Source organism: Triturus cristatus, chromosome 3_1 (genome assembly GCF_964204655.1).
Source record: "Triturus cristatus chromosome 3_1, aTriCri1.1, whole genome shotgun sequence".
Classification (NCBI taxonomy): Eukaryota; Metazoa; Chordata; class Amphibia; order Caudata; family Salamandridae; genus Triturus; species Triturus cristatus.
Window position 1 is genome coordinate 450633515 of NC_140583.1, and position 27178 is coordinate 450660692.

Here is a 27178-nt window from a genome sequence, read left to right on the forward strand (position 1 = left end):
AGGTTACCAAGTTCCCTCCCTACTGTGACAGGGGCGTAACAAAACTTGAGGGGGCCCCTTGCAAAGTACATGGAGAGCACCCACACGCTTTAGACTCCCAATAAGAAGCTCTCAGGCCAGAGCCGGAGGGGGTCCCCTGGAGCTTGCGGGACCGCCGCTCCGCAGGGGCTAATGTTACGCCACTGTCCTGTGACCATTTCCTGGGAGGTGTGGCATCTGGGTACTTAAATATGCACCATTCTGTCCACTCCCTAAATGGCAGAACCCCTCCCTCGGTATCCAGAGCTCTCTAGCCCAACTCAGAAGTGTGGCTACCAAGGGGCCTACATGCCCCTGAAAAACCGATTTGACAAAGAGGTTTCCCCTCTCCTTCCGTGTGCCAGCTAGCCTACCTAAATAGAGGGGCTGCCCCTCTCCCACGTGTTGCCCATTTGCTCTTCAAAGGTGGCTTCAGCCTTCAAGCTCACCTTTTGGGCGAGCACCTGTGTGGATTCCTGCAAGAGGGAGGTAACACCTCTCTCCTATGCAGGCACCTATGGGCTCCTTTCCTGGGAGTCTTTTGCACGTCTCCCTAGGAGGGCAGAAAGCTGTCTCGGGTTCAAGCTTCTTGTGTAACCATTAAGGGCACAGGAGATTGAAGGCAACAAAGTCGCAACTTTGTAAAAGTTGCACACCACCACCTGTTACATTAATTTCGACTAGAGCGCCTGGTCGGGCTCAATGCAACAAGTTGTATGATACCTTGGAGTATCAATTTTGGTTGCATCATTCAGGAGTTGGCACAGCTGAGGGAGTCAGTGTGTAACTATCTGCTTGCCAAGGGGACGACCAAGTTGTTCTACAGTAAAAACATCACTTTCACATTTTTACTGTCAGAATATGTAAAATACTTGTTCAGCCCATGAAATGGACTATATTTTACCTTAGGGCTTGTAAGGCCTGCCATAGGGGTGACATACACATATATCTGAAAGAAACACGTAGTGATAGATGCTTTACCTGAGAATTACCCCCAGGTGTCAGACTGGATTTGGAAAGATTTCAGCAGCAGTACCCCTGCGCGTCGGAAGGTGGGGTCGTGCGGCTCCGCATCGGTCATTGGCGTCGTGCGGCTCCGCATCGGTCATTGGCGTCGTGGTCGCCTAGATAACGTCGCGCTAGCTACTTAGATGTCGCCCTCGTGCGCTGACGTTGGTTCTTCCTTTTTCCACGCCAGCAAGTGCAGATCCGGAGAGAGCGGTACCCTTAGTCACTTTTTGATTGAGTTTGTCGATGCCTTTTGTCTCTGTTTTTCGAGTTGATCGACTCCTGGTGCCGCAGGGATTCCCTGCTTCAAGTCTTGCGGGGACTGACAACGCATGAAGTCGTGATGGACCCGCACCGCATGTGTCTCTACTGCATGGGGAGCAACCACTATCCCAAGTCGTGCCCCGACTTGCCGGGGCATGGCGCTGAAGACTTTGCTGGAGTGGTCCCGAAAGTTGCTTGAAGTCCGGCAGTCTGCTCTGCGCCACTCAAGGTCCCGGTCCCGTGGGAGGCCAAGGGGCCGGTCGCGGAGCCACCACCATCGTTCGTTGGGATCGAAGTCTTCGCACTCTGGGTCAGGTAAGACGAAGCATCACAAGAAGTCGAAGAAGCGCCATCGCTCTCCGGCTTCCCCTCACACGGCTGAGTGTGCGGGTGGTGCTTCCCCCGCGGCTCCGGCGGAGCCTACGCAGTCGCCATCGGCCTACCCGCCCTTCATGGGTCCATCGGCGACTCCGGCCCAGCTGCAGGAATTTCTGTCCGCCATGGCTAGCCTCTTTGGGCCGACAGGCCCCGCCGATCCGCCTTTGGGCCCCGCGGGCCCGACTGGGGGTCCTCACCCTTTACTGTCGGTGGCTCCGGCATCGGTATCAGCGCCCCAGGGCCCCCTTGGATCCCGGCGTGGATCCCGGTCGACGCCGGTTGACCTTGTGACGCCTCCACCGACGTCGACCCCACCGGCACCACCTCCAATGTCGCCCATGCTACTGGACGACGTCCCCGGTTTCAGCCCCGATTCAGACGCCGATGGGGCCTTTCTACCCCTATGTCCAGCCTCCTTATTTTCGGCCTGTACATCAGCTTTCGGAGGAAGGGGAGGACTGGGAGGGGTGTGAGGACCCTCTCACAGCTCAATGTGAGTTTGACCCGGACTGGGCAGAGGAGCTGGGGGATGCCAGTGGTCTTAATACTTCTCCTGACCATGGCCTGCTAACTCATCCTACCGTGGCTACGGAGGAGGGTGCGAGTTAGGCAGTGGTGTTGCGTAGGGTGGCCATGGCCCTCCACCTCGAACTCCCTACAGTAGCCGTCAGGACTAACCTCCTGACAGAAGTGCTTCAGCCATTGACTACCTCTGCGGAGTCACTGCTGCCCTTTAATGATGAACTTTTAGACGTTCTTTTGGGCACCTGGTCCAGGCCCAACACAGGGACTCCTGTGGACAGGAATGTGGCCCGACGCCATCGCCCGGCCCCGGGCGACCCCCTTTTCCTTTCCCAACACCCCGCCCTTGAGTGCTTGGTTGTACAAGCCTCTACATCCCAAAGCGCGTTCCCTACTGCACCCCCGGACAGGGAATCCAAGAAACTGGAGCAGTTCGGTAAGAAGATATTTTTCTTCCGCCAGTTCAGGTCTGCGGGTTGCCTCTTGGGCCGTTAATCCCACTCTGTGTGGGATATGGTGGCGTAAGTGCTGCCTCAGTGTCCGGAGGAGGCCCGGACAGTGCTCTCTCAAGCTATTGCTGAAGGATGAGATGCAGCCAAGTTCACAATCCGTTGTGGCCTTGACACCGCTGACTTGCTGGACAGGGCGATTTCCATGATAGTGGCGCTCCGCTGCCATGCCTGGCTGAGGACAACAGGTTTCTCTGGGGATGTCCAGAACACTCTGATGGACATGCCCTTTTTGGCATTCGCCTTTTTGGCAACAAGGCAGTTTTAAGGACTCGTGGGCTACGGCCAAGTCCTTGGGCCTTTCTGCCACTCTCCCTCCTTAGCCTTCTGCTTTTCGCTCCTTTTGTGGCCAAGGAAGGGGCGCCAGACATGTTCGCTTCAGAGCCACAGGCCTGCGCAGCAACAGTCCCAGCGCGGACGTGGGACCCGCCGAGGTGAGTCAGGGGGCCATCGGGCGGGTCAGTCCACCTCCACCCCGGCCACCACTGCCTCCAAACCTTCCTAGTCCGGTTTTTAAGGCCCATCAAACCCCAGTGGGTGGCAGGATTCGCCATCACCTCCCCCACTGGCGCACCATCACTACGGACAAGTGGGTTTTACAAATAGTCCGATGGGGCTATTCTCTCCCCTTCGAGACTACCCTTCCAGCCATGCCACCCCAGTACTACCGCATGTCGGGGGATCGCTTGGCACTTCTTCAACAGGAAGTCGTGGCCCTCTTGGCCAAGGGGACCATCGAGCGCGTTCCTGCGCCAGAAGTAGGACGTGGTTGCTACTCCCGCTACTTTCTGGTGCCCAAGAAGGACAAGGGCCTGCGTCCTATCTTGGACCTCCGGAACGTCAATCACTTCCTCCAGAAGGAAAAGTTCAAGATGTTAACTCTGGCTCAGGTCTTGTCTGCCCTCGACCCTGGAGACTGGATGGTAGCGTTGGATCTGCAGGACGCATATTTCTAAATTCCCGTTCTGCCGGCCCACCGGTGTTACCTACGGCTTACGGTAGGACAAGAGCACTTTCAGTTTACCGTGCACCCCATTCGCCTTACCAGCGCCCCTCGGGTGTTCACGAAAGTGATGGCAGTGGTCGCAGCTCATCTGCGCAAATCAGGGGTCCCAGTCTTCCCCTATCTCGACGACTGGCTGTTGAAGGCGGGCTCGCCCCAGGCAGTCGTCTCCCACCTCTAGACTACGGCCGACCTCCTGCATTTACTGGGGTTCTCCATCAATGTGCTGAAGTCGCACCCGATTCCCGCTCAGAAGCTCCTCTTCATCGGAGCGGTTCTGGGTACGACGCACTTTCGGGTCTATCCTCCCGAACGGCGAGTCCAGGATATTCAAGCTCTGATTCCGATCTTTCGGCCTCTATCCTGGGTTTCGGTCAGGATGACACTGAGGCTGCTGGGCCTCATGGCCTCCTGCTGGTCGATCATGCCAGATGGCATATGCGGGCTCTGCAGTGGGACCTGAAGTTCCAGTGGGCGCAGCATCGGGGGAACCTGTCCGAGTATGTCCAGATCTCGGAGGGCACTGCACAACAATTGCAGTGGTGGCTCACAAACCAGCATTGGGTCAATGGCAGATCCCTCTCCCTTCCCCAACCGAAGCACACAGTGTTGACGGATTTGTCCCTCCTGGGATGGGGCAGCCACATGGGAGAGGCGGAGATCAGAGGCCTCTGGTCTCCGGCGGAGTCCCGGCTCCATATCAATCTTCTGCAGCTCCGGGCGATCCAACTTGCACTAAAGGCATTCCTTCCCTCTATCAAGGGGAGAGTAGTGCAGATGTTCACAAACAACACCACCGCCTTGTGGTACTGCAACAAACAGGGCAGGGTGGGGTCGTGGACCGTTTGTCAGGAAGTCTGCGCCTCTGGACATGGCTGGAACATCAGGGCATTTCCCTGGTGGTTCAACACCTGGTAGGTTCACTGACCGCCAGGGCGGACGAACTCAGCCGCAGGTGCATGATGGATCACAAATGGTGTCTTCACTCTGACGTGGCGCAAGGTCTCTTCCAACAGTGAGGAGAGCCTTGGTTAGATCTGTTCGCCACCGAAGAAAACCTACAATGTCAGCAGTTCTGCGCGTTGGAATTTCCAAGGCAGCACTTGCTCGGCGACGCTTTTCCGCGGTCTGTTTTACGCCTTTCCACCTATACCACTTCTGCCCCGAGTGCTGAAGAAGATCAGGCGCGACCCGGCCCAAGTCATTTTTGTGGCCCTGGACTGTGCTCGAAGAATTTGCGATCCCGAGCCACTCTGTATGACCATCGAGCCCCTGATCCGACTGCCTCTTCGGGAGGATCTTCTGTCGCAGCAGCAGGGGACGGTCCTCCACTAGAACCTGCCCAGTCTCCACCTCCTTGCGTGGAGATTGAGCGGTAGCAGTTGATTCCTTTCGACTTGCCTCCTGAAGGTTGTGATGTCATTCTGGCAGCCAGACATCCCTCCACTAAGTTGGTATACGCCTGCAGGTGGAACAAATTTGTGGCATGGTGCACAGCAAAGGCTGTGGATCCCCTTTCTGCACCTCTTTCAGAAGTCCTTTTGTTCCTTCTTTCTTTGGCCCAGCAGGGCTCTGCTCTGGGCACTATCAAGTGCTACCTTTCTGCTATTTCAGCCTTCCTCAGGCTCCTTGATCACCCTCTCTTTTCAAGTCCACTGTTGTAAATAGTTTCCTCAAAGACATTACTCACCTTTTCCCTCCTATTCCTTTTGTGATGCCACAGTGGGACTTGAACTTGGTTCTCACATACTTGATGTGCGCTCTCTTTGAGCCTCTTCACAACTGTCCTCTAAGTCTATTAGCTTCGAAGACTGCTTTCCTGGTTGCCATCACCTCCGCTAGGAGAGTGAGTGAGCTCCAGGCTCTTTCTTGTAAACCTCCTTTTCTGTCTGTCCATCTGGACAAGGTTGTGCTCAGAACCCGTCCATCCTTTTTGCCAAAAGTTGTCACTGCTTTTCACATCAAGCAAACCATCACTTTGCCCACCTTCTTTCCGCATCCTTCCAGAGAGGAAGAGAGTCTCCACCGTCTGGACCCAAAACGTGAGCTCTCGTTTTACTTGAACCGCACACAACAGTTCCGGGTGGATGACCAGCTCTTTGTTGACTGCGTTGGCGCCAAGAAAGGTCCGCCCGTACACAAGCGGACTATCTCCAGATGGGTCGTCTTGTGTATTAAAGCCTGTTATTCTCTGGCTAAGAAGGAGCCTCCGGTGGGGCTGCACGCCCATTCCACCAGGGCGACGGCTGCCACTACGGCATTTGAACGTGGTTACCCCTTACAAGACATCTGTCAGGCAACTACGCGGGCCTCGCTGCGTACTTTTACTAAGCACTATTGCCTGGAGAGACTGCTTCTTTGGCCGTTCTGTTCTCCGGGACTTTCTGGTGTGATCTTGGTTCGCAGACCCACCACCGGGTTTGGTATTGCTGGGGTATCTATTCTAAGGTAAGGAATCTATCATTACGTGCTTCTTTCAGATGAACTAGTTACTTACCTTCGGTAACGATATATCTGTAAGAAACATTAGTTAGTGATAGATTCCTTACCGCCCCACCCATCCTCCCCGTTCTGCGAACTGATTTCTAGAGTTAAGGTCATCCCTTTCAGGGCCCTAGTTTCAATGCACCAGTGGTCAGTATCTTGCATAGCTCTGCGTTCCTGGCACGGAAAATCTGAAAGAAACACGTTAGATTCCTCACCTTAGAATATCCCCAGGCGTCAGGCTGGATCTGAAACGATTTTTCGTCAGCAATACCCTTGCGCGTCGCTAGGTGTCGTCTGCGGCTCCGCGTCCGTCGTCTGCGTCGTGATCGCTGGTATAACGTTGTCGGAGTACTTAGATGCTGCCATCGCGCGCTGACGTCAGTTCTTTTTTCCGAGCCAGTAAGCGCCGATCCGGGAAGAGCATACCCTTTTAGTCACTTTTTGAGTAAACTTTTTTTGAACTCTTTTGGTTCTATTCTTGTCGACATCGACTCTGGTGCCGGTAGGGATGCCTGGCTTTAAGGCTTGTGACTCCTGTCACCGACTGATGTCGGTCACGGACCACCACCGCCGGTGCATCTATTGGCTTGGAACCGACCACGACGCCGAGTCGTGCCTCGACTGCCGGGCCTTGACTTGGAAAGCTAGGTGGGAGCAGTCCCACGAGCTACTAGAGTACCGGCATTTGGCTCCGCGCCGCTCACGGTCCCGGTCGAGAAGGAGGTCGAGGGACCGGTCGCGGAGCCACAGCCCCCACCGCTCGTCGGGGTCCAATTCTTCGAAATCCGGTAAGTCGAAGCACAGCAAGAGGTCGAAGAAGCGACATCGCTCTTCTGACTCCCCTCGCCGGTCGCGCAACTCATCTAAGGGTCCGGGTGGCACCACCCGCAAGGCTCCGTCGGAGCCGCAGGGGTCCCGTCCGTCCCCATACGAACTGCTCCCTGGGACTGACGCGACTCCGGCAAAGGTCAGTTCCTTCCTCATGGCCATGAGGAACCTGGCTCCGCCGTCGACGCCTGCCGGCGCGCCTTCGGGCCCTGCAGGCTCGACTGGGAGGCCTAGCGAGCCGGCGGCTCCGGCGCCGTCGTCGACTTCGGTCCCGGCGTCACAGGTCCCTGGGTGATCCAGGCCTGGATCCCAGTTGGCGCCGGCCGACCTCACGACCCCTCCGCCGGCGCCGACTCCTTCGGTGCCACCCCCGGCACTGTCCCCGGACGACTCCGTTCCCCAGTTTAGTCCCGGTCCGGGCCCGGCGTTGGAGCGGCGCCGTCTGGCACCACACCCGACACCGATGGGTGGCAATTTCATCTTCTGCCCGGCTCCGATCATTCCACCTGTATACCAGGAATCGGATGATGATGACGACTGGGAGGGGTCTGAGGACCCTCTGGCCCGGCAGGGCCAGTTATCTCAGGACTGGGCAGACGAGCTGGGGGATGCCAGTGGTCTTGACACCTCCCCTGACACTGGCTTCATCTCTCCTCCGACTGTGGCTTCAGAGGAAGGTGCTGCATTTTCTGTGGTGCTGCGCAAGGCGGCTGAAGCCCTCGGGCTAGAACTGCCTGCTGTGGCCGTGAGGATGAGCCTCCTCACCTCCTCTCCGAAGTGCTTCAACCGTCAGCAAGCTCCTTGGAGCCTCTGCTGCAGTTCAATGAAGCACTCATTGACGTTCTTAAGGGCACCTGGTCCAAGCCCTCCACAGTTCCTCCTGTGGACCAGAACGTGGCCCGGCGCCACCACCCTGCACCGGGCGACCCCAGTTTTCTGTCCCAACACCCCACACCCGAGAGCCTGGTTATCCAGGCCTCTACCTCCCAGACCTCCTTCCCGTCCGCTCCCCCCGGATCGGGAATCCAAAAGACTAGAACAGTTTGGGAAGAAGCTGTTCTCTCTTAGTCTGGGGTTGTGGTCTATCAACACCGCGTGTCTTTTGGATCGTTACTCCCACTCACTGTGGGATATGGTGGAGGATGTGCTGCCCGAGTGTCCAGAGGAGGCCCGGACACGACTCACCCAGGCTCTTGCCGAGGGGCGGGATGCGGCACGGCATGCAATCCGATGTGGACTGGACACAACGGACTCGCTGGGCAGGGCAATGTCGACCACGGTGGCGCTTCATCGCCACACCTGGCTGCGGTCCACAAGTTTTTCTGGGGATGTCCAGAGCACCCTCATGGACATGCCCTTCGATGGCAGTTGCCTTTTTGGCGACAAAGCGGATAGTGCGCTGGAGCGCTTTAAGGACTCCAGGGCTACGGCCAAGTCCTTGGGCCTTTCGGCCCGTGCCCGCAAACTTCCGCTTTTCGGCTCTTTCGTGGCCAAGGAAGGGGTGCCCCCTCACGTCCAACTAGCCACAGGCCGCAGAATCAATCTCCACGCGGTCGCGGACTCCGGGGGACAACGTGCCGGTCCGTCCACATCTACCCCAGCAGCATCCGCCTCAAAGCCCTCCTAGTCCGAGCTTTCAGGCCCATTCTACGCCAGTGGGAGGCAGTTCGCCATCACCTGCTCCACTGGCGCACCATCACATCGGACAGGTGGGTGCTGCAAATCGTCCGAAGGGGCTACTCCCTCCCCTTAGAGGCGACCCCTCCAGCCATGCCACCGCCTGTCGGGGGATCACTTGCAACTTCTGCAGGAGGAAGTTACGGCCCTCTTGGCCAAGGGGGGCCATTGAGCGCGTTCCTGGTCCAGAAGTAGGTCGTAGTTGTTGTAGATGGTAGCGTTGGACTTGCAGGACGCTTATTTCCACATACCCGTCCTGCCGGCCCACCAGCGTTACCTGCGGTTCATGGTGGGCCAGGAGCATTTTCAGTTTACCGTGCTCCCCTTCGGCCTCACCAGTGCCCCTCGGGTGTTCACGAAAGTGATGGCGGTGGTCGCAGCTCATCTGCGCAGATTAGGGGTTCCAGTCTTCCCCTATCTAGACGACTGGTTGTTGAAGGCGGGCTCGCCCCAGGCGGTCGTCTCCCACCTCCAGACTACGGCCGACCTCTTGCATTTGCTGGTGTTCTCCATCAATGTGCCGAAGTCGCATCTGAGTCCCTCCCAGCAGCGCCTCTTCATCGGAGCGGTTCTGGACTCGGCGTAGTTCCGGGCCTATTCTCCAGAACAGCGGGTCTGGGATATTCAGGCTCTGATTCCCATCTTTCGGCCTCTATCCCGGGTTTCGGTCAGGTTGGTGCTGCGGCTTCTGGGTCTGATGGCCTCCTGCATCCTGTTGGTGCATCACGCCAGATGGCGAATGCGGGCTCTGCAGTGGGACCTGAAGTTTCAGTGGGCCCAGCATCTGGGCAACCTGTCCGACCACGTCCTGATCTCAGAGGGCACTGCGAGACAGTTGCAGTGGTGGCTCACGGACCGCGATTGGGTCAGTGGCAGATCCCTCTCCCAACCGGAGCATGTAGTGGTGACTGATGAGTGCCTCCTGGGATGGGGGGCCACATGGGAGAGGCGGAGATCAGAGGCCTCTGGTCTCTTGCGGAGTCCCGGCTCCATATCCACCTACTGGAGCTGAGGGCGATCCTACTTGCACTGAAGGCATTCCTTCCCTCTGTCCGGGGAAGTGTAGTGCAGGTGTTCACGGACAACACCACCGCCATGTGGTATTGCAACAAACAAGGCGGGGTGGGGTCGTGGACCCTTTGTCAGGAGGCTCTGCGCCTCTGGACATGGCTGGAACATCAGGGCATCACCGTGGTGGTTCAACATCTGGCGGGTTCTCTGAATGCCAGAGCAGACGAACTCAGCCGCCGGTGCATGATGGATCACGAATGGCGTCTAAACTCGGACGAGGCGCAGGGCCTCTTTCGGCGATGGGGAGAGCCTTGGTTAGATCTATTCGTCACTAAAGAGAACGTGCAATGTCAGCAGTTCTGCATGTTGGAGTTTACAAGGCGACGCTCGCTCGGGGATGCCTTTCGTTGCGAGTGGAGTTGCGGTCTGTTGTACGCCTTTCCGCCTATACCACTTCTGCCCAGAGTGCTGAAGAAGATCAGGCGCGACCGGGCCCAAGTCATCTTGGTGGCTCCGGATTGGGCACGAAGGTACTGGTATCCCGGGCTACTCAGTTTGTCGATCGATCCCCTGATACAACTGCCTCTTCAGGAGGACCTTCTGTCGCAGCAGTCCTCCACCCGAACCTGTCCAGCCTCCACCTCCATGCGTGGAGATTGAGCGGCGGCAGTTGATGCCATTTGACTTGCCTCCTGAAGTCTGTAATGTTGTTCTGGCAGCCAGGCGTCCCTCCACAAAATCAGTATACGCCTGCAGGTGAAACAAATTTGTGGCATGGTGCACAGCAAAGGCTGTGGATCCCCTCTCCGCCCCTCTTTCTGAGGTTCTCCTCTTTCTTCTTTCCCTGGCCCAGCAGGGCTTTCTTACGGCTTCCTGATCAGCCTTCTCTTTTCAAATCCCCTGTTGTTTCTCAATTCTTTAAAGGGCATTACTCACATATTTCCTCCTGTCCCTTTCGTAATGCCTCGGTGGGATTTGAACCTTGTTTTGACCTTTCTGATGTGCGCTCCCTTTGAGCCACTTCATAATTGTCCCCTTCGTCTTCTGACTCTTAAGACTGCTTTCCTGGTTGCCATCACCTCTGCTAGATGGGTGAGTGAGCTCCAGGCTCTCTCTTCTAAGCCTCCTTTCCTTTCTGTCCTTCCGGACAAAGTTGTTCTCAGGACTCGCCCTTCCTTTCTCCCTAAGGTGGTAACTGCCTTTCACATGGGCCAGTCTGTTACACTGCCCACCTACTTTCCGCCTCCGCATCCCTCGAAAGAGGAAGAGAGGCTCCACCGTCTGGACCCAAAACGGGCGCTGTCCTTCTATCTGTAACGCACCAAACAGTTCTGGGTGGACGACCAACTCTTTGTTGGCTACGTGGGTGCTAGGAAGGGGCGGGCGGTGCACAAGCGAACCATCTCTCGGTGGGTCGTTTTGTCTATCAAGGCCTGTTATGCCTTAGCTAAAAAGGAACCTCCTGTAGGGCTGAGGGCCCATTCCACTCGGGCCACAGCGGCGACCACTGCCCTGGGCCGGGGAGTCCCCTTGCAGGACATCTTTCAGGCTGCAACGTGGTCCTCGCTGCACACGTTTGCCAAACACTATTGCCTGGACAGCCAAGTCCGGAGAGACGGCTTCTTTGGCCGTTCTGTTCTCCAGGACTTTCTGGTGTGATCTTGGTTTGCAGGCCCACCACCTGAGTTGGTATTGCTGGGGTATGTATTCTAAGGTGAGGAATCTAACTAACGTGTTTCTTTCAGATGAACAAGTTACTTACCTTCTGTAACGATATATCTGTAAGAAAGATTAGTTAGTTAGATTCCTCACCGACCCACCCATCCTCCCCGTTCTGCGAACCGATATCTAGGGTTGAGGTCATCCCTTTCAGGGCCCTAGAATTTTTTGGCACCAGTGTCGGTCTCTTGCATGGCTCTGCATTCCTGGCGCGGAAAGCTATGTACAAGAACTGACGTCAGCGCATGAGTGTGGCGTCTAAGTAGCTGCCGCGACGTCATCTCGGCGATCACGACGACGGACGCGGAGCCGCAGATGACGCCTAGCGACACGCAAGGGTATTGCTGACGAAAAATCTTTCCGGATCCAGCCTGACGCCTGGGGATATGCTAAGGTGAGGAATCTAACTAACTAATGTTTCTTACAGATATATCGTTACCGAAGGTAAGTAACTTGTTCGTCATATACAGAACTGACGTCAGCGCGTGAGTGCTGCGTCTAAGTAGCTGCCGCGACGTCATCTCGGTGACCACGACGATGGACGCGGAGCCGCACTACGCCACCTTCCAACGCGCAGGGGTACTGATGCCTGGGGGTAATTCTAAGGTAAGGAATCTATCACTAACCAATGTTTCTTACTATCGTTACTGAAGGTAAGTAACTTGTTCTTCAGGGGGAAGTTTGACTATGCCATTGCTTTAAATGGCAGTCAGGTTAGCAGTTTGAAACTGCTGTTCCAGCCTGCAATGGTGAACTGCGAGACTTATTTTACCTGTGTCACATCCAGGGCGGCACAACCAGTGCTGCAGTCCCTGGGGTGACCCTCTAACTTGCATACCCAGGGTACCATATACTAGGGGCTTATAGGTAAGTTAGCATATGCCAATTGGGTATAGGCCAATGTAAAATACACATTTTAGGGTGTAACTAAGGTCTGGTTAGCTGGCCTCAGTTCACTCCGACTCGAAAAAACCAGCACGATCAGTCCAAAAACTTGGTGGTGACCATACCAAAAGATTAATTTCCTTACAGGACCCTTGGATCTGTAGGGGCCTCCATCTGAGTTACTGTTGGCGGATCTGCCCTCCATGCCAACTGTGCCTCCTGACCTCATTCCAAGGTTGAGGTCGGTGCCACTTCCGGGTCCATCGAATGCCTTTAGCTCAATCCTCTGCACCATGTTCGATGCCGCAGTTGACCAATCCAATGCCACCGGTGCTGGTATCAACGTTTCTGATGCCGGTTGAGATTCAGATTATATATTTTAGTACATATCGGATGCAAAAAGGATGTTTTCTTTGGCCAGTTTGGCCCTTAGGTCTGTAAATACTTAGTGCTTTTTGGGGAGATACTCCCACGCTTTGCAGGATAAGGCAGCTGATGTTTTACCTGAGGCTCACCTGATCTTACAATGGTTTGTTGCTGATGGCCAGCTGCTCAATTTTCCATTAAATTGGGCCTGGGTTCAGTTTCTGTCTAGGAAGGGTTGTTGGTGCCAGTGTGGTGCTTGGATGTCATGCTTGGATTCGCTTCTCAGGCTTTTGCACAAATGTACAGCAATCACTAATGACTATACCTTCTGATGACTCTTAGCCATTCGGGGCGAAGGCAGAGTCAGCCCTTGAAAGAGAGCAGCATCACTCCCTGCTCTCTGGGTTTGGCTCTGTCAGCTTCCCCAGCAGCAACGCCCTTTTTGTGACTTTGGAAGGGACCAACTTAAGAGACGGTATTTGTCTCAATCAATCAATATAGTCTTTATTCAATTTGTTGGAAACCGTTAAAGAAATACAATATAATTCAACAAACAGTTACATTGATAAAACTGCAACCAAAACATCCTCAGAATGAAAAGTTAATTATTCACTATTGTACAAAACACATAATGATACGTTTATTTGATACTGGCGAGTCAGACCGATGGAAAAACAACAAAGCCACAGACTCGGGGCCCTATAAACCGTAAGGTCCTCAACGATAAAATATACCCAAATGTCCTGCAAATATCTTTAAGTTGTCTAATATCCATAAGGTGTAATCAAGAACCCTTAGGTCAGTCTTCAATCGATTTCCTGCTATGTACTGTCATTAAAAGAAACAAACAAACACTGTAACATACATCAGAACTGCCTAAAAACTGCAAATAAAACATTGTCCTTGCACTTATGGAATCCAGGAGACTTTAAAATAAGTTTCAGAAAATGTAAAAAAAAAAATACGTTCTATAAAATTTGAAAAAAGAACATGAAATGCAACAAACATTTAACTGACAACTCGTCATATGGGCAAGTGGACAAGCTATCACTCAAAGCACTGTGGACGTCTGAAAAGTACAGAAGAAGTAGCAATAGTTCCCGCCGCGAAAGTTCCAGAGATAAGTAAACAGCCGGCTCAATTGCAGCAGGCCGCCCAGTTCTTTAGAGGTTGTGGTCGGGGAGCAAGTCAGTAGTCTACAAGTCTTTACTGGCAGCGTTCTGCTCAGACCCCTGTCCCCCTTCCGTAGCCCCAATTAAACCTCTTTAATTTAAACATGACATCCCATGATCGCCTGATTATCACCCAGATCAATAGGTGCTCCAAATAATGGAGCAAGGTTACTCCCTATCCTTCCCTACCTATCCTCCAGGTGTGCCACACATGCCCCCACAACATCTGCCAGAGACCCATTTGTCTATACTCAAAGGAGAAGTTCCAGCTTTCTTGTCTAAGGAATCAATACAGAGGGTGCAGGTTTCAGAAATCTGAACTGGTTGTTACCCCTGCAACTTCCGGATACCTAAAAAAGGATGTAGGCCTTTGCCCCATCCTAGATTTTTGCCCCCTGAACTTCTTCTTGAGCTTGAGGAAAGGCCAGTTCCATATGCAAACCCTGGCCCAGGTTCTCTATCTGGGAACTGTATAATAGTATTGGACTTGAGGGATGCATATTTCCACATTTTCATCCTGCAGTCCCACAGGCGCTTCCTGCGCTTTCAGGTGGGCCAGAAGCACTCTGTTCTCCATACTCACCTTTGGCCTGACCAGTGCACATCAGGTGTTCACAGAGGTGATGGTGGTGGTCACAGCCCATCTGCGCAGTTTGGGAATACCAATCTTCCCTATATGTCGATGACTGGATACTGAAGGCGAGCTCACCTAATACAGTCACCAACCATCTCCAGATGTCGGCTGACCTATTGACATCGGGTTTCTCCATCAATGTCCCTAAATGACACCGGACTCCTTCACGGTGCTCTAGTTCTTCAGAGCCATCTTGGATATAGTGGTCTATCGAGCTAGCCCTTCATCTCTACGAGTCCAGGACGTTCAGGCTACAACAGGTAGATTTCAAAACCAATACACTTGAATTAGTAATTAATGCTTGGTAGGGTAGTGTGATACGGTGGGAGGTATGGAATATCAATCAATCAGTAGATATGTAGAGCACTTCTTGTCAACCAGGGGGGTATTCAGGCGCTGGCGGGGTCCAGTTGACTAGGCGACTAGCCAGATCTTTTTGGACTTTCGTAACTCTGGAAGAGATGGGGAGGCCCTGAAACGCAAGGGTAGTATGTTCCATGTCTTAGCTGCTAGGTAAGAAAAAGAGCGACCTCCAGCATACACTACGTCGGATGCGGGGGTGAGGGTTGGATAAAAGGAAGTGGAGCTGAGGTGCCTGGTGAGCTGTTGGCTGTTCAGGCGGTAATTCAAGTAGCCTGGTTCCGTACTTGTGTAGGGCCTTATATGTGTGGGTCAGGAGCTCGAACTGACATCTTTTCTGTACAGGGAGACAGTGGTGTTCCTTGAGATAGGGGGAGATGTGGGTTGGTCTAGGGAGATCCAGGATGAGTCTGGCTGTGGTGTGCTGTATAGGAGGAGTTGAAGGATATGAGCTGCGAACCCTGCCTGGAGAGCGTTGCCCTAGTTCAGTTGGCTGGAGAGAAGGGCCTGGGTGATGGTGGGTCTTGAGCTTTGGGATAGCTATTTAAATATCTTACAAAGCATGTAGAGGATGAGGAAGCAGAAGGAGGAGACTGATTTGACCTGAGTCGTCATGGTTAGCATGTTCAGAATGATGCCTATGTTCCTAGTGTGGTCCGTGGGGGGTAGGAGTAGTTCTGAGGGCTGCCAGAATGCATCCTATGTGGAGCTTTTGTTTCCGTAGACCAGTACCTCTGTTTTGTTCTGTGTTGAGCTTCAGGTAGTCAGCCTTCATCCTGTTGGTAACATCTGTCCTACAGTTAAGGAAGTTGGTCATGGTGTTGATGAAGTCTTCAGAGAGGATGAGTTGTGTGTCATCGCCATAGATATGAAGTTAAGTCCATGCGTTTTGACAATGCTGTCCAGAGGTGTCATTTAAGTGTTGAAGTGGGTGGGACTGATCGATGGTCCTTGGAGTACTCTGCAGGTGAATTCCTTAGGTTCAAAGATGAAGTGGGGAAGGCAGACTTTTGCGTTCTTCCGGTGAGGAAAAAAGGTAATCCATTCTAGATTGGCTCCTTGAATGCCTTTGTTGTGAAGCCTTGTGATGAGTGTGTGGTGGGAGACCTTATTGAAGACAGCCGAGAGGTCTAGAAGGATCAGAGCCACTGTCTCTCCATGGGCGAGTAGGGCTCTGATGTCATCGGTAGCTGCTATGAGGGCTGTCTCAGTGCTGTGGTTGCTGGAGAATCTGGATAGGGAGGACTCAAGTAGGAAGTTCTGTTCCAGATGTGAGCAGGGTTGTTGGTTGATGGCTTTTTCTAATATTTTGGCCGGGAGCGGGGAGATTGGTCTGTAGTTGCCGAGATCGGTGGGGTCGACTGATGGTTTCTTTAGTAGGACTTTGACTTCTGCATCTTTCCGGTCCACGGGGAAGGTGGCAGTGTCAATTGAGGTGTTGAACAAGGTGGTGAGTACGTGGCTGATTCTGGCTTCGCCTAGGTTGGAGATGTGGTGAGGGCATGGGTCGGTTAGGGCCCATGAGTGGACCGAGTTCATGATGGGGGCTGTGTCCTTTGGAGCAAGCTGGCTCTATTTGGTTAGTTGGATGTCTGGGGTGGTAGCGATGTTGTTGTGTTGCTTTAAGTTGGTGGCCTTGAGCTGGGGTTTTCTGTAGATTTTGGCAATCTTGTAGTGGAAGACGTTTGCAAGGTTGTTGCAGAGTTCCTGTGAAGGGGTAATGTTTGTTGCAACTGAGGGGTTGGAGAATTCTTTGAGGTTAAAGATTTCTTTCCTGTTATTGGAGCTTGATTAATTGATGGGTAAGGCTAAGGCATTTTTCTTAGATTCTCTCAGCTGTATATGGTAGCGGTTGAGGGCTGTCTTGAAGGCGGTGTTGTTGGTCGTGTCCTTGCTGGTCGCCAACTCCTTTCCAGTAGTTTACAGTGTCGTTTAGCAGTTCTGAGGTCTTCAATGTACCCGCAAGCCTACTTAATAGACCTTCTGTGAGTGTTGTAGCCAGTGGGAGTGACGCTGTAAGTGCAGTTGGTCAACCAGCAGTTGAAGTTTTTGACGTTCTGGTCTAGGATTTTGGAGGACATTGGGTGGTGTTGAGGGCATTGATCCATGTGTCCTTTGAGATTTTGCTCCAGCAGTAGTGGGGGGTGTTAGGCAGACTGGGGGTAGATGTCCTTGAATTGCTGATGTTAAAGTGAAGGCTAAAGTGGTTGGTCCAGGTGAGTACCGTTGTGTGGCTGAACCGGCTGTGGTCGCTGGTGGTGAAGATGGGGGTCTAGCATATGGCCTGCAGTGTGCTTGGGGTCATGGACCAGTTGGGTGAGTCTGATGGTGGTCATGCTGTTGAGGAGGTTGGTATGTTGATTTTGTGGTGTATTTGGGGGGGGGGGGCGGGAGGGCCAGGGCTCTTGGTGCTGGGCACGATGTAGGTGCTGGGCACGATGTAGGTAGGACAGACGCAGATAGGGTTGCCTTCGGCATGTCCACTGTGCGCTTGCACTGCGACCTGCATTAAGTAGGTACTAGGTTGGGCAGGGCTTCTGTTGGCATGAAGAACAGTGAGCGGCAAAACCCGGGCAGTGGCGGTGTTACTTGGCAAACTGCAGCAACTGAATCAGGCTGGAACAAGCAGGAACTGGAGGCCACAGGCAAGTGGCAGGCTAAGTGCCCAGGTGCCTACCAACACTTACGACACCAGAGGTGTCATATAAGTGTTGAAGATCAGGCTGAACGAGGAGCCTTGGGGTTCTCCACAGACTATTTCCTTGGTTCGGAAGTGAAGGGGGTGGGGGAAGGCCGACTTTTTGCGTTCTTCCGGCGGGGAAAGATGCAATCCATCTGAGATGTGGAATACATTGCAACAGCTTACATGTCTGAAGCTTTGATTTCCAATGTCCTAACTTTAGTAACAATACACTCAGACGGAGGCACAGTCCAAGACGATGTATCTGAGAAGGCACATTGAAAAGGGAGATAAGAGGGGTTAAGCCAGAATAGCATGTTGGAGGGTGAGAGCACCAGTGATGACAAGGAGATCTATGTAGTCTGGGCGCCAAGCTGTTTGTTGGTGGATCCCATTGCTAGGCCCTTTTTGAGCACTCTCAAGACATCCTTTCCAGCGTTTTGAAGCTGGAAAAGTATGTTGTCCCATCCGTAGATCCTGAGTATTTAGGAAGCTCCCTCGCCTCTTGCCTCAATGCCTTACTTTTGACTTCAGCCCACCTTAATAAGGAATAGTGCCAGGAAGTCGCAGAGTGAGGCGTATTTGCCCACCATATCGTAATAAGGGTATGCTTAGCTACTAATTGGGCCAAGTAAATGAAGCGGACAGCCACTTTGTTTTTTTTGGGGTATGTTTGAAAAGGCCAACACACATGCCTCCCAGCTTTCGAGGTTTTGGCAGTTGGCTACGAATATAGGACGTTACAACGCAAACAATTACAACGCATGCCTTAACACGGTTTTCACACCGCAACTACCATTACAAAGCATGCCATTACAACGCATTTTTAGACACTACCATTACAACGCATACCATTACAACACATAATACTTTTGGGGCAACAGTGGGGTAAGTGTTGGATAGTGTAGGGGTAAAAATTACTATTCCCTCTCCAGTGAGTGCAACAGTAGGGTAAATGTTGGATAGTGTAGGGGTAAAAATTACTATTCCTACTCCAGTGAGTGCAACAGTGGTGTGAGTGTTGGATAGTGTAGGGGTAAAAATACTATCCCCGTGTACCCCAAAAACCATACCCACACTAAAATTAAAAAATCCCCATTAATTACCTTTTAATGTGTTGTAATGGCATGTGCTGTAGTGACATGCGGTGTAACAGGTGCGTTGTAAATGTAGTGCGTTGCAATGACTGCGTTGTAATTGTTGTTTCCCTTGGCTACAGGCGAAGATGTCCATTACAGTTCTCCAGTAGCAAATTAGTGCGGGACAGTTTTGATTAAGCTTCTCGGGGGTTGGGTACGCCCTATGCAACTCATTAAATTGGATATTTTTGTATCGGGTATTGCAGTAAACGGAGTGTGGGTATTCAAGAACCCTATTCCATTCCAAATTGTGCAACACTCTTCCAGTATGTGTCTCTCAACGCTCGTGGAGCGTACTCAGTGACATCTCTTAGCGCTCGATACAGCCAGGTGATGAGGCGGCGGCCTGTGTCCATTGTGATTAGCGCCTGCACAAGAGAGCACGGTCTGCGGCTCTTCTGCTGTAATGCCCCAGTAATTGGAGCAAGTGTTAGTTAAGACTCTGTAATTCAGGAATTGGCACTTGTGGATGCTGTTTTGGTCAACAACCAAGTCCAATGTAACGAGTTGCCCATCTTAAAGAAGGTCCCCTAAAGTGAGTAAGCCCACAGCCCTTCAAAGGCACAGTTCATTCGGAGATAGTCTTGGTATTTAGGTAAGCCCAGACGTTTTATGGCAGGCACACAGGGTTTGGTGCACTTTGTTATGTATAAACTTCGCTGGAAACGTTTACAGGCCTTTGTAACCAGTCGAGACAGCTCCTCTTTAGGTTTGACCTGCTGCAAAAAATGATTCTACTGCAGGCCTCTTTCTGAGCATGTGTTGCGCAGGCGAGAGAGATAGGCCAGAGAGATTGTATTGCTCATAATTAGGGGGCTCTGAGCCCACCCCTAGCTGGCAGCAGTTGAAGCTTAGCTAGTGCCACCTTGTACCAGCAATAACTCCATATGAGGTTGCTTAACAGTTTATTTCATGGAAGAACCTCCTGTGGGGGGAGAGCGGAAGATTAGCCAAGTGATATTGTAAGTAAGGAAGTACTATCATTTTGGATAGACCCATACGGCCAGTGGTCCCCAATGGAAACCTTTTCCAGAAGCCAATATGGTAGTGCAGCGCTGATACCACTCTAGTGAGGTTTCCCTCCTCTAACCCCTCAGTTTGTTTCTACAGCAGGAACACAAGGGCTACTGAGTCACTCATAATGAGGTCTGTGAAAATGTGTTTTTTTTGTTGAGGGGAATGCGACCTTACTCAAGCTACAGCCCCAAAAGTTGTTTGGGTGAACCATAAAAAGTCACTAAAATAACCTGGGCTTATTCCTCTGGTAGCTTGGCAAAAAAGCAGTGAGGCTTAACCTAAAGGCAATGTGTAAAGTATTTATGCAGCACTCAGGCAGGAATAAAGTGAAAACACCACAAAAGAAGAATCCCATACTAATTTCGCAAAATAGAGTAAATTGAATACATTATGTGACACCAAAAGTAAAAACATCCAGTCTGTAGAACTGGAGATTTATGGTAAGCATAGTGCCTAAAGCATGTAGCGCCATTCATGGTTATCTGGTCTTGTGACACTGGGTGAAAGTCATAACTTCAGTCCAACCCCAATGAAGTACAGGCCGGATACAGGTTAGTCCTGCTGAAAAAGTTACCTTCTAAAGTCCAGCGCAAAGAGTTCCGTTCATGGTGGAGGAGGCTGCTAGCAGCAGGGAGAGTGTCGCGGACTGTCGTCACTGTAGAGCAGGCCAGGTGTCGCGTACAGTTATTGGTATTGCTGGAAGATCCTGTTGGGCGTTGCAGAAGGTTGTTGCTGGAGATTGGCGTTGTTAGCCACCATGGGCCACCGATTCTGTAGCGCGAAGTGCAGATCTCTTGTTGCTCGTGGTTGCTGCAGTACAGAGAGTCAGGTCCACCATAGCTTCACATTGGCGGTCTGCGTGTTGGCAAGAGCTTGGCCCAAACAGGACTGTTCCTGGTTTCGCAGAGCTCAAAACTCCAGGATCTCTCCTTTTCTAGAAGGAGGAGATCAACTGATGACAGACCACAGGTTTAGGACCTGGGAGGCACCTCTTGGGGATCAAGAACTCACTCCATCGGAGGCCAGCAAGGCTCAGGCAACGTCGGTCAGTTGGGAAATTACCTCTGGGGCTTGTTGTGTCCCCATAGCTTAGAACAGGAGTGCGGTCCGCTGACCCTTGGAGTCACTTCAGCCTGGGATGAAGGGAGCAGGTCAAGTCTTCCATCTCAGCAAACAGGGCAGACTTCAAGCAGCTATGCAGCAGGACGTCCTTCTTCTGTAGAATCCACATGTCCAGGAGTGTATTGAAGAGTGGATCTGAAGGTCCTATTTTTTATACGTGATGCCCCCTTTGAAGTAGGAGAATAAAAGTGTTTGGAATTTCCCTCCTCCCTGCCCTGGCTGTTGCCTTACTACAAGCACAATGGACTAGTGTGAAGTTCTTTGTGTGAAGGCAGGGCACACCCTATCGACTTGCAAGTGGGGGCTGTGCCCAGCTCTGCCCCCGCCCCTCATCCTGCCTGTGATGGCTCATCCAGGCACACCTAATCCCTCTATTGTGTGGCTGTTTGGGAGGAATATATAAAAGCCAACTACACCCAATCATTTGACCCAGGAACAGACTGTAGGCACAAAATAGGGCAGGAAAATGCTCCCCATGCCATTCCGTGCTCACTGCACCACTGGATTCAAGCTAGCCTTGCCGATGAGGGGGTGATACTGCGAAACTGGTCCCTGAATGCTTGTTTCCGGACTAGGGAGGCCCTGGCTTGGTGGTTTGGGCTGGAATGTTCCTATGAAGAGCAGGGTCAAGACTGATTTGCTTATGGCTGGGACCAACTGGGGTGGCGTGGTGAGCAAAAGAACAATGGATTAAACCCAGATCTATGTGACTGGGGCTTGTTTGCATTGTTTAGCTTTCCGTCCATCATTTGTTCTTCTTTTAACTTTCTAATTGTGGCGTTTTCAAAATTGTGACTTACATTTTGACTGTACCATTAAAGAGGATTTTAAATTACAATTTCTCTGACACCAAATTTGACTTTTCTACTTGCTCCCAATCCAAGGTTAGCACTTTTTTCACTACCAGGGCATGTAAAACTTAAAATTACATGTCCAACTTTTTATTTACAATGCACTCTGCCCATGGGCTGTTTGGGGTCCACTTTAGGTGTGACTCCAATCTAATAAAAAGGTAGTTTTAGGTTCGGCAAGGGGGTTATTTTTTTCAAGTCGAGTTGCTACTTAAGGCGGTTGCAAAATAAGTACGGCAGGCCCACTAGTAGCATTTAATTTACCAGCCTTGGGTATATGGTATGCCACTTTACTAGGGACGTATAAGTAAATTAAATAGGCCACAAGGTGTAAGCCAATTTACCATGTGTTAAGGAGGTAGATCAATCACTTTACCTCTGGTCAGCAGGGGTAAAGTGCACAAGTCCTAGGGCCAACAATAACAAATTCAGTAAAAATAGGAGGGGTGATGACAAAAGTTTGGTGGTGACCCTGCACGGAGGGTCCAGTTCAACAAGGTCCTATGGCTTTTCCCTTATAACTTGTGAAAGCTATGGGAGGTTGATATTGTCTGGGCATAGTTGGCCATCTTGTGTCTTTTGCAGACTATCTCCAACACTAGATGACAACTTCCGTTTCCTAGTGCTCTGAGATTGCATCATACTGCATGTTGTTTAGATATTAAATACATTAGTGTCCTAGTTACTATATTTCGTTGTGAAGTATTTTCCCAAAATGTATTGTGTACTACATTTTCTATGAAAAAAGGCACTGTATGTGTATCTTTCGTCTACCAGAACGCTGTAAATGTAAATATTCTCAGTGTGAATGATATTCATTCAAATAAATGCCAGTGTTTATTTTTGCACAACTTGTGCATGGCTAATGTGTGTGTTTTTTATTTATTTCAAGATATTTCGATTGATGGAGGCTAGACCAGTATGATTACAAAGACTGGCAAAGAATAACAATATGTACAATGCACTTTAACTCGAATTTCCAATAATTCGATTTTAACTACAAACAATAGGAACGTCGTTATGCAGTTTTTTATATTGTTTTTCATCTCTGTTTTCTCATTAAATTTTCTATAGTGCATTGATATTTTGTGTAACTAACGTGAGTAGTATTAAAGGGAATTTCATGCAATTGTGATGTAGTATTAAACAATGAAAATGTGTTCTGCATACTTCCATTTGCAGAAAAAAATAATCAGTCCTGATGGTTAAGAACGTTAAAGCCTGTTTCTTTTGTAACTTTTTCTTTGATCTGCCAGATTCCAGAAACTTCTGGGTCAGAAATCTATATTGTGAATACTCAAGAGTTCTCTCAGGTAAATAAAAGTAATTTGAAGATATTTTTTTCTGAGAGAACATCTAGCAGAGTATATTGCCTGTCCAGTAAATGGTGTATTAATGTATTTTTGTTGTACCTGAATAGTTTTTGTTTAGATTTTTTTCCCCCTGATAATCAGCTGTGCATGATGGCCACACATTTCTTTGATAAATATTTCTGTCGTTTTTATCTTTAGATAAGTAGCTCAAATTTTAAATGCAACTAAATCTTAGTTGATTGAATTCTCTCCATTGTTTTTAGGAGAGAGAATCTTTACAGAAACAATTAGATGAAGCTAACCGAGAAGCACACAAGTATCGGCAGCAACTTTTAAAAAAAGAACAGGAAGCAGATGCTTATAGACGGAAACTGGAGGCCATGACACGAATTCAAACTAATCAAGAAGCTGTTTAATCAAGACAGATGCCCATTTATCTTTATATTTTTCAATGCAATCCTGAGTGCACTTGACGGTAAATAACCTTGTGTTGCAAGTGATAAAAGGGGGACTACGGCTTGAGAAATGGACTCCAGCCATGCGCTCTGATGATTTCTTGTAACAAAGAAAGGCTTACCTTGGACACTATGGCGAAGTGGGAATTATTTAAAAGTGTTGTACATAGTCCTCTTTTTTACTGTTTCACAATATTAACTTTTGGAAGGACTCTGGAATACTTACGGCAATCCAACATTTTTGTGAAATGTTTTCATAATTTGGGAAAGCACTCCATAAGTATCTACGGTTTACAATCAACATTTACTTGACAGGTGATTTTTGCATTTTTTTTATTGACCAGACCTCTATCAAAACAGACTATTTTCCATTGGAAATAATTTTCCAGAATTCATTGCCAATCTCCGAAATCTTTTTCTAGAAAGTAAAACTTTTATATTCTTCAACTTGCGATATATCGGAGTAGATTTTCGTGTATATGAAGCTATTTTTTAAAACTCTTCCTTTGTACATATGCTGCATGTTTTTTTTATATAATTTAAGCTCATAACTTGCATAATTAATTTCAGTCAAGATGAAGAACAATTTAAGGAATTTGTTTATACTGAAGGTCATTTGAAGTAAACCACCCATCAGTTGTATCGTGAATGATGGATTTCTTTTAAGAAACTAGTTAATACAAATGCAATTACTGCACATGTAAATCCTGTGAAAGAAAAGGGAATAAACATATTTTTTATCATGCAATGTACGTTTAAACAATGCTGAATATAATGTTTGACGGAAACCTTCATGCTAATTAGTTCCGAAATTTGTCTCTGCACTATAAACTCTAATCCTGAGCTCATCTGAAGAATGTTTATGAATTTTGAGTCGAATGGGAGATGCATTACATTCAGTTAATGTTTGCAAATCAACTGAAGGTTTGCAATGTGATGCTGTCGGTCTCATTGCATTGTTACGGCTCACAGTTAGTTAATCGCCCTTTAATTTTGTGCAGTGATTCTGTCGCGTTTCTGTTAAGCTATATCATATTAACAATCATTCTCACACTGTTGTAGGAATAATACTGTTTCCATCGTTCTTTCTACTTTTTTTGTTTTGTTTTTCCATGTTTTATTGTTGACAGTGTTGCTTTAAAAATGCAGAACTAAAATATAAATCGAAACAGTTTATATTGCCTATATATCATTGGCTGCCCCTTGTTATTTCGTCAATATGCATATTTTAATGTATTGTTTAGTGTGAGTAATGTCCTTTTCAAACCAAGGGATATTTAACATTCCCATTCATAATTATAGTGAAACACGACATGTTTCACACACCACAGAGAAGGGGTAAGGCTTCATAACCACAGGCTCTGTCCAAAGCTTCCTGCCTATTGGATCGACTTGTATTATTCTAATAACTATTTTTCCTACACCTTCTCATTCCACACTTTTGCAGTTTCTTAGCACAGATGGTAACCTCATCCAACACTGCAAATTACTTACCTACTTCGGAAGGATAAAAGAATGAGTCTGCCTTGAAGGGTTTCAAACTCGTGACATTCAGAACACTGCACTTGTAAGCCGCAATCATTCAGCTCACTCAGTTATATTGTAGTACATAGCACCTTGTCATTACAGAGAGTGATTGATCATGGCATATCTCATTCACCTGTAATTTTTTTTTTTTTACTGAAAGCAGTGTACACGAAATTTGTAGTGCTCTAAAGAAGCTGCGAACACTTAAACGCAATAACAGACGTATATGTGCATCTGGTTTTTTTCCCAAGACTAATGCCGCACGCCTCTTTATTTAAACAGGTTCTTGTCAGTAAATACTCTATTCATCAGGAAGCATAGTGAAACCAATCTGTTCTGTGGGTAATGATAGACGCAAACTGTTATTTTCTTGAAGCAATATTTACTCATCATGAATTGCACTGTTACGTTTCTCACCTATTCCATTTCAAAAGTGTAATTTTATCAACTAAAGCGAGATTAGGTAAAGCAAATGTCAGGTTCTTGATGCAGACCTGCGCTAAATGTCATGTGTAATATTTGATTTAGCCAGTATCCAAAATATTTCCAATGTAAAATATTACGCGAAAGGCTTAGTAAGCTACAAGTGCTTGTTAAATCTAAAACACAAGAAACGTTGCTTCTTTGATCACCAGTTGCATATCATTATACAATACTGCTGAACAACATTTCATTCAATTCTTAGTGTATTTCTAGAAGAGTGACTAGAACTGGGCTCAGCTTTCCTCTTTTTTTCAAAATAATTCTGTAAGAAACTTGTTTTGAGATACATTTTTACTGTAGTTAATGAGGAAGGAGATTTTGTGGTAGACCTGTTTTCTAAATGAATGCTGGACTCGGTACAGCTGCGAAGTGAACGCTATTCTTGTCATTCATTCAGCTATTAATGGACTTCTTAGTCAACCACACTTTACATACTGGGCCTAACAAGGCACACACCTGCAATGAGAAAAAAGAAATGTAACAGAATTCAAAATGTTTTTTGCTAAGAGTCTCGACTGACTGTAGGTGTCACACCTGATGTCATAGCTGTGACACACAAGCCAACTCAACATAGTTAATTTTATTATGTTGGTGACTGATGATCTGGCAAAATAATGCTTTTTCTCTTCCGTATGATACAGGCTAATAGTCTAGAACTGCTGCTGTTTTAGTTATTTGACTATGATGTGCAGTAACGAAACAGGAAATGAGATAGACTGTACTATCATCATGTTTTTTCTATGGTTAAAACTGATAGTCATAACTAAACGTTGTCCTTGTGGCGAATTTCTTTCCATAAAGGACCCTTTAACTAGTATAAAAAGTAATGCTGCTGAGTTAACCGTAAACGATTCATTTGTATACACATTTTATTTTTCTTCTGCTATCTAACTAAAGTGTGTACTATTACTTGAAACTAAAGCATATGGGTTTGTTAACAGGATTTATCCCAAATCAATATCAACCAAGCATCAGTGTTTGTTTGCCAGTCCTTTCTTACATGACTATTGTTTCTATGACTGTCTCACAGCATCAGTGGATTAGTAATGCTGAGTGATGCACCACCGTTTGAAAATGTTACTTCTTGTTTAACCTCAATATCTGGCTGCATACAAGACCATTGTGAGTTTCGAGTCCCATTTGCTAGGTACTCTTAAAGTCATTTTGGTAAGCCCTGAAGCTTACTTTCAGCAGTTCTCATTGGGCACTGCTGGAAGAGATCTTGGGTGTAATGTCAGCTATGTCGGTACATAAGAACCACCAGTTCTTCCGCATCGGCAAACATATGATTCCCCTCCACCCCATTTAGAGTGGGGGAATCTGCGGATTGGTGGAGCTGCACTCAAACACATGTAACCGCCACTCCACTACATGGTCATTGCCTTTTATGCCTCAGGAGATCTTCCATGCTTAGGGCAATCCCCCAGATGCTTATTTCTGTGACCCAGGACCGCCATGCAAGGCATGTCCCTCTCAGGTAGGGAAAACAAACATTGGCTAACGTGCGCTGGGAGAAAACATAGAAGACTTGGATTTTTTTTCCACAATATCACGCTGAGTGGCCTTAAACATGGCACATTCTCACCTTCCAGCTGTGAGAAAAGTGTATCCCTTACATCAGTGGATTCACTTTTGTTGTAGTGTTGGCCAGGCCAATCACTCCTTGAATTTAAAAGAGACCAGCATTATGGCCTTGGTTCACAACTGCTATTTAAACAGTCCCACTATGTTTGCTTGGAACTCTGTTGCT

The 27178-nt window shown here is 49.2% G+C and overlaps 1 protein-coding gene across 5 annotated transcripts in view; it reads left to right on the forward strand.

The window, feature by feature from the left end:
- GABPB1 (GA binding protein transcription factor subunit beta 1) overlaps window positions 1-24592 on the forward strand; it is a 600584-nt gene extending 575992 nt beyond the window's left edge. For 2 of the 5 annotated variants that reach the window (XM_085644254.1, XM_085644256.1), the window contains exons 9-10: window positions 22907-22963; window positions 23227-24166. In XM_085644254.1, the coding sequence (XP_085500380.1) occupies window positions 22907-22963; window positions 23227-23379 (210 nt within the window). In that variant the 3' untranslated portion in view covers window positions 23380-24166. Of the gene's footprint in view, window positions 1-22906; window positions 22964-23226 lie in introns of all 5 variants that reach the window. The other 3 variants (XM_085644252.1, XM_085644253.1, XM_085644255.1) reach the window with 3 other exon arrangements.
- Window positions 24593-27178: the final 2586 nt, after the last annotated feature.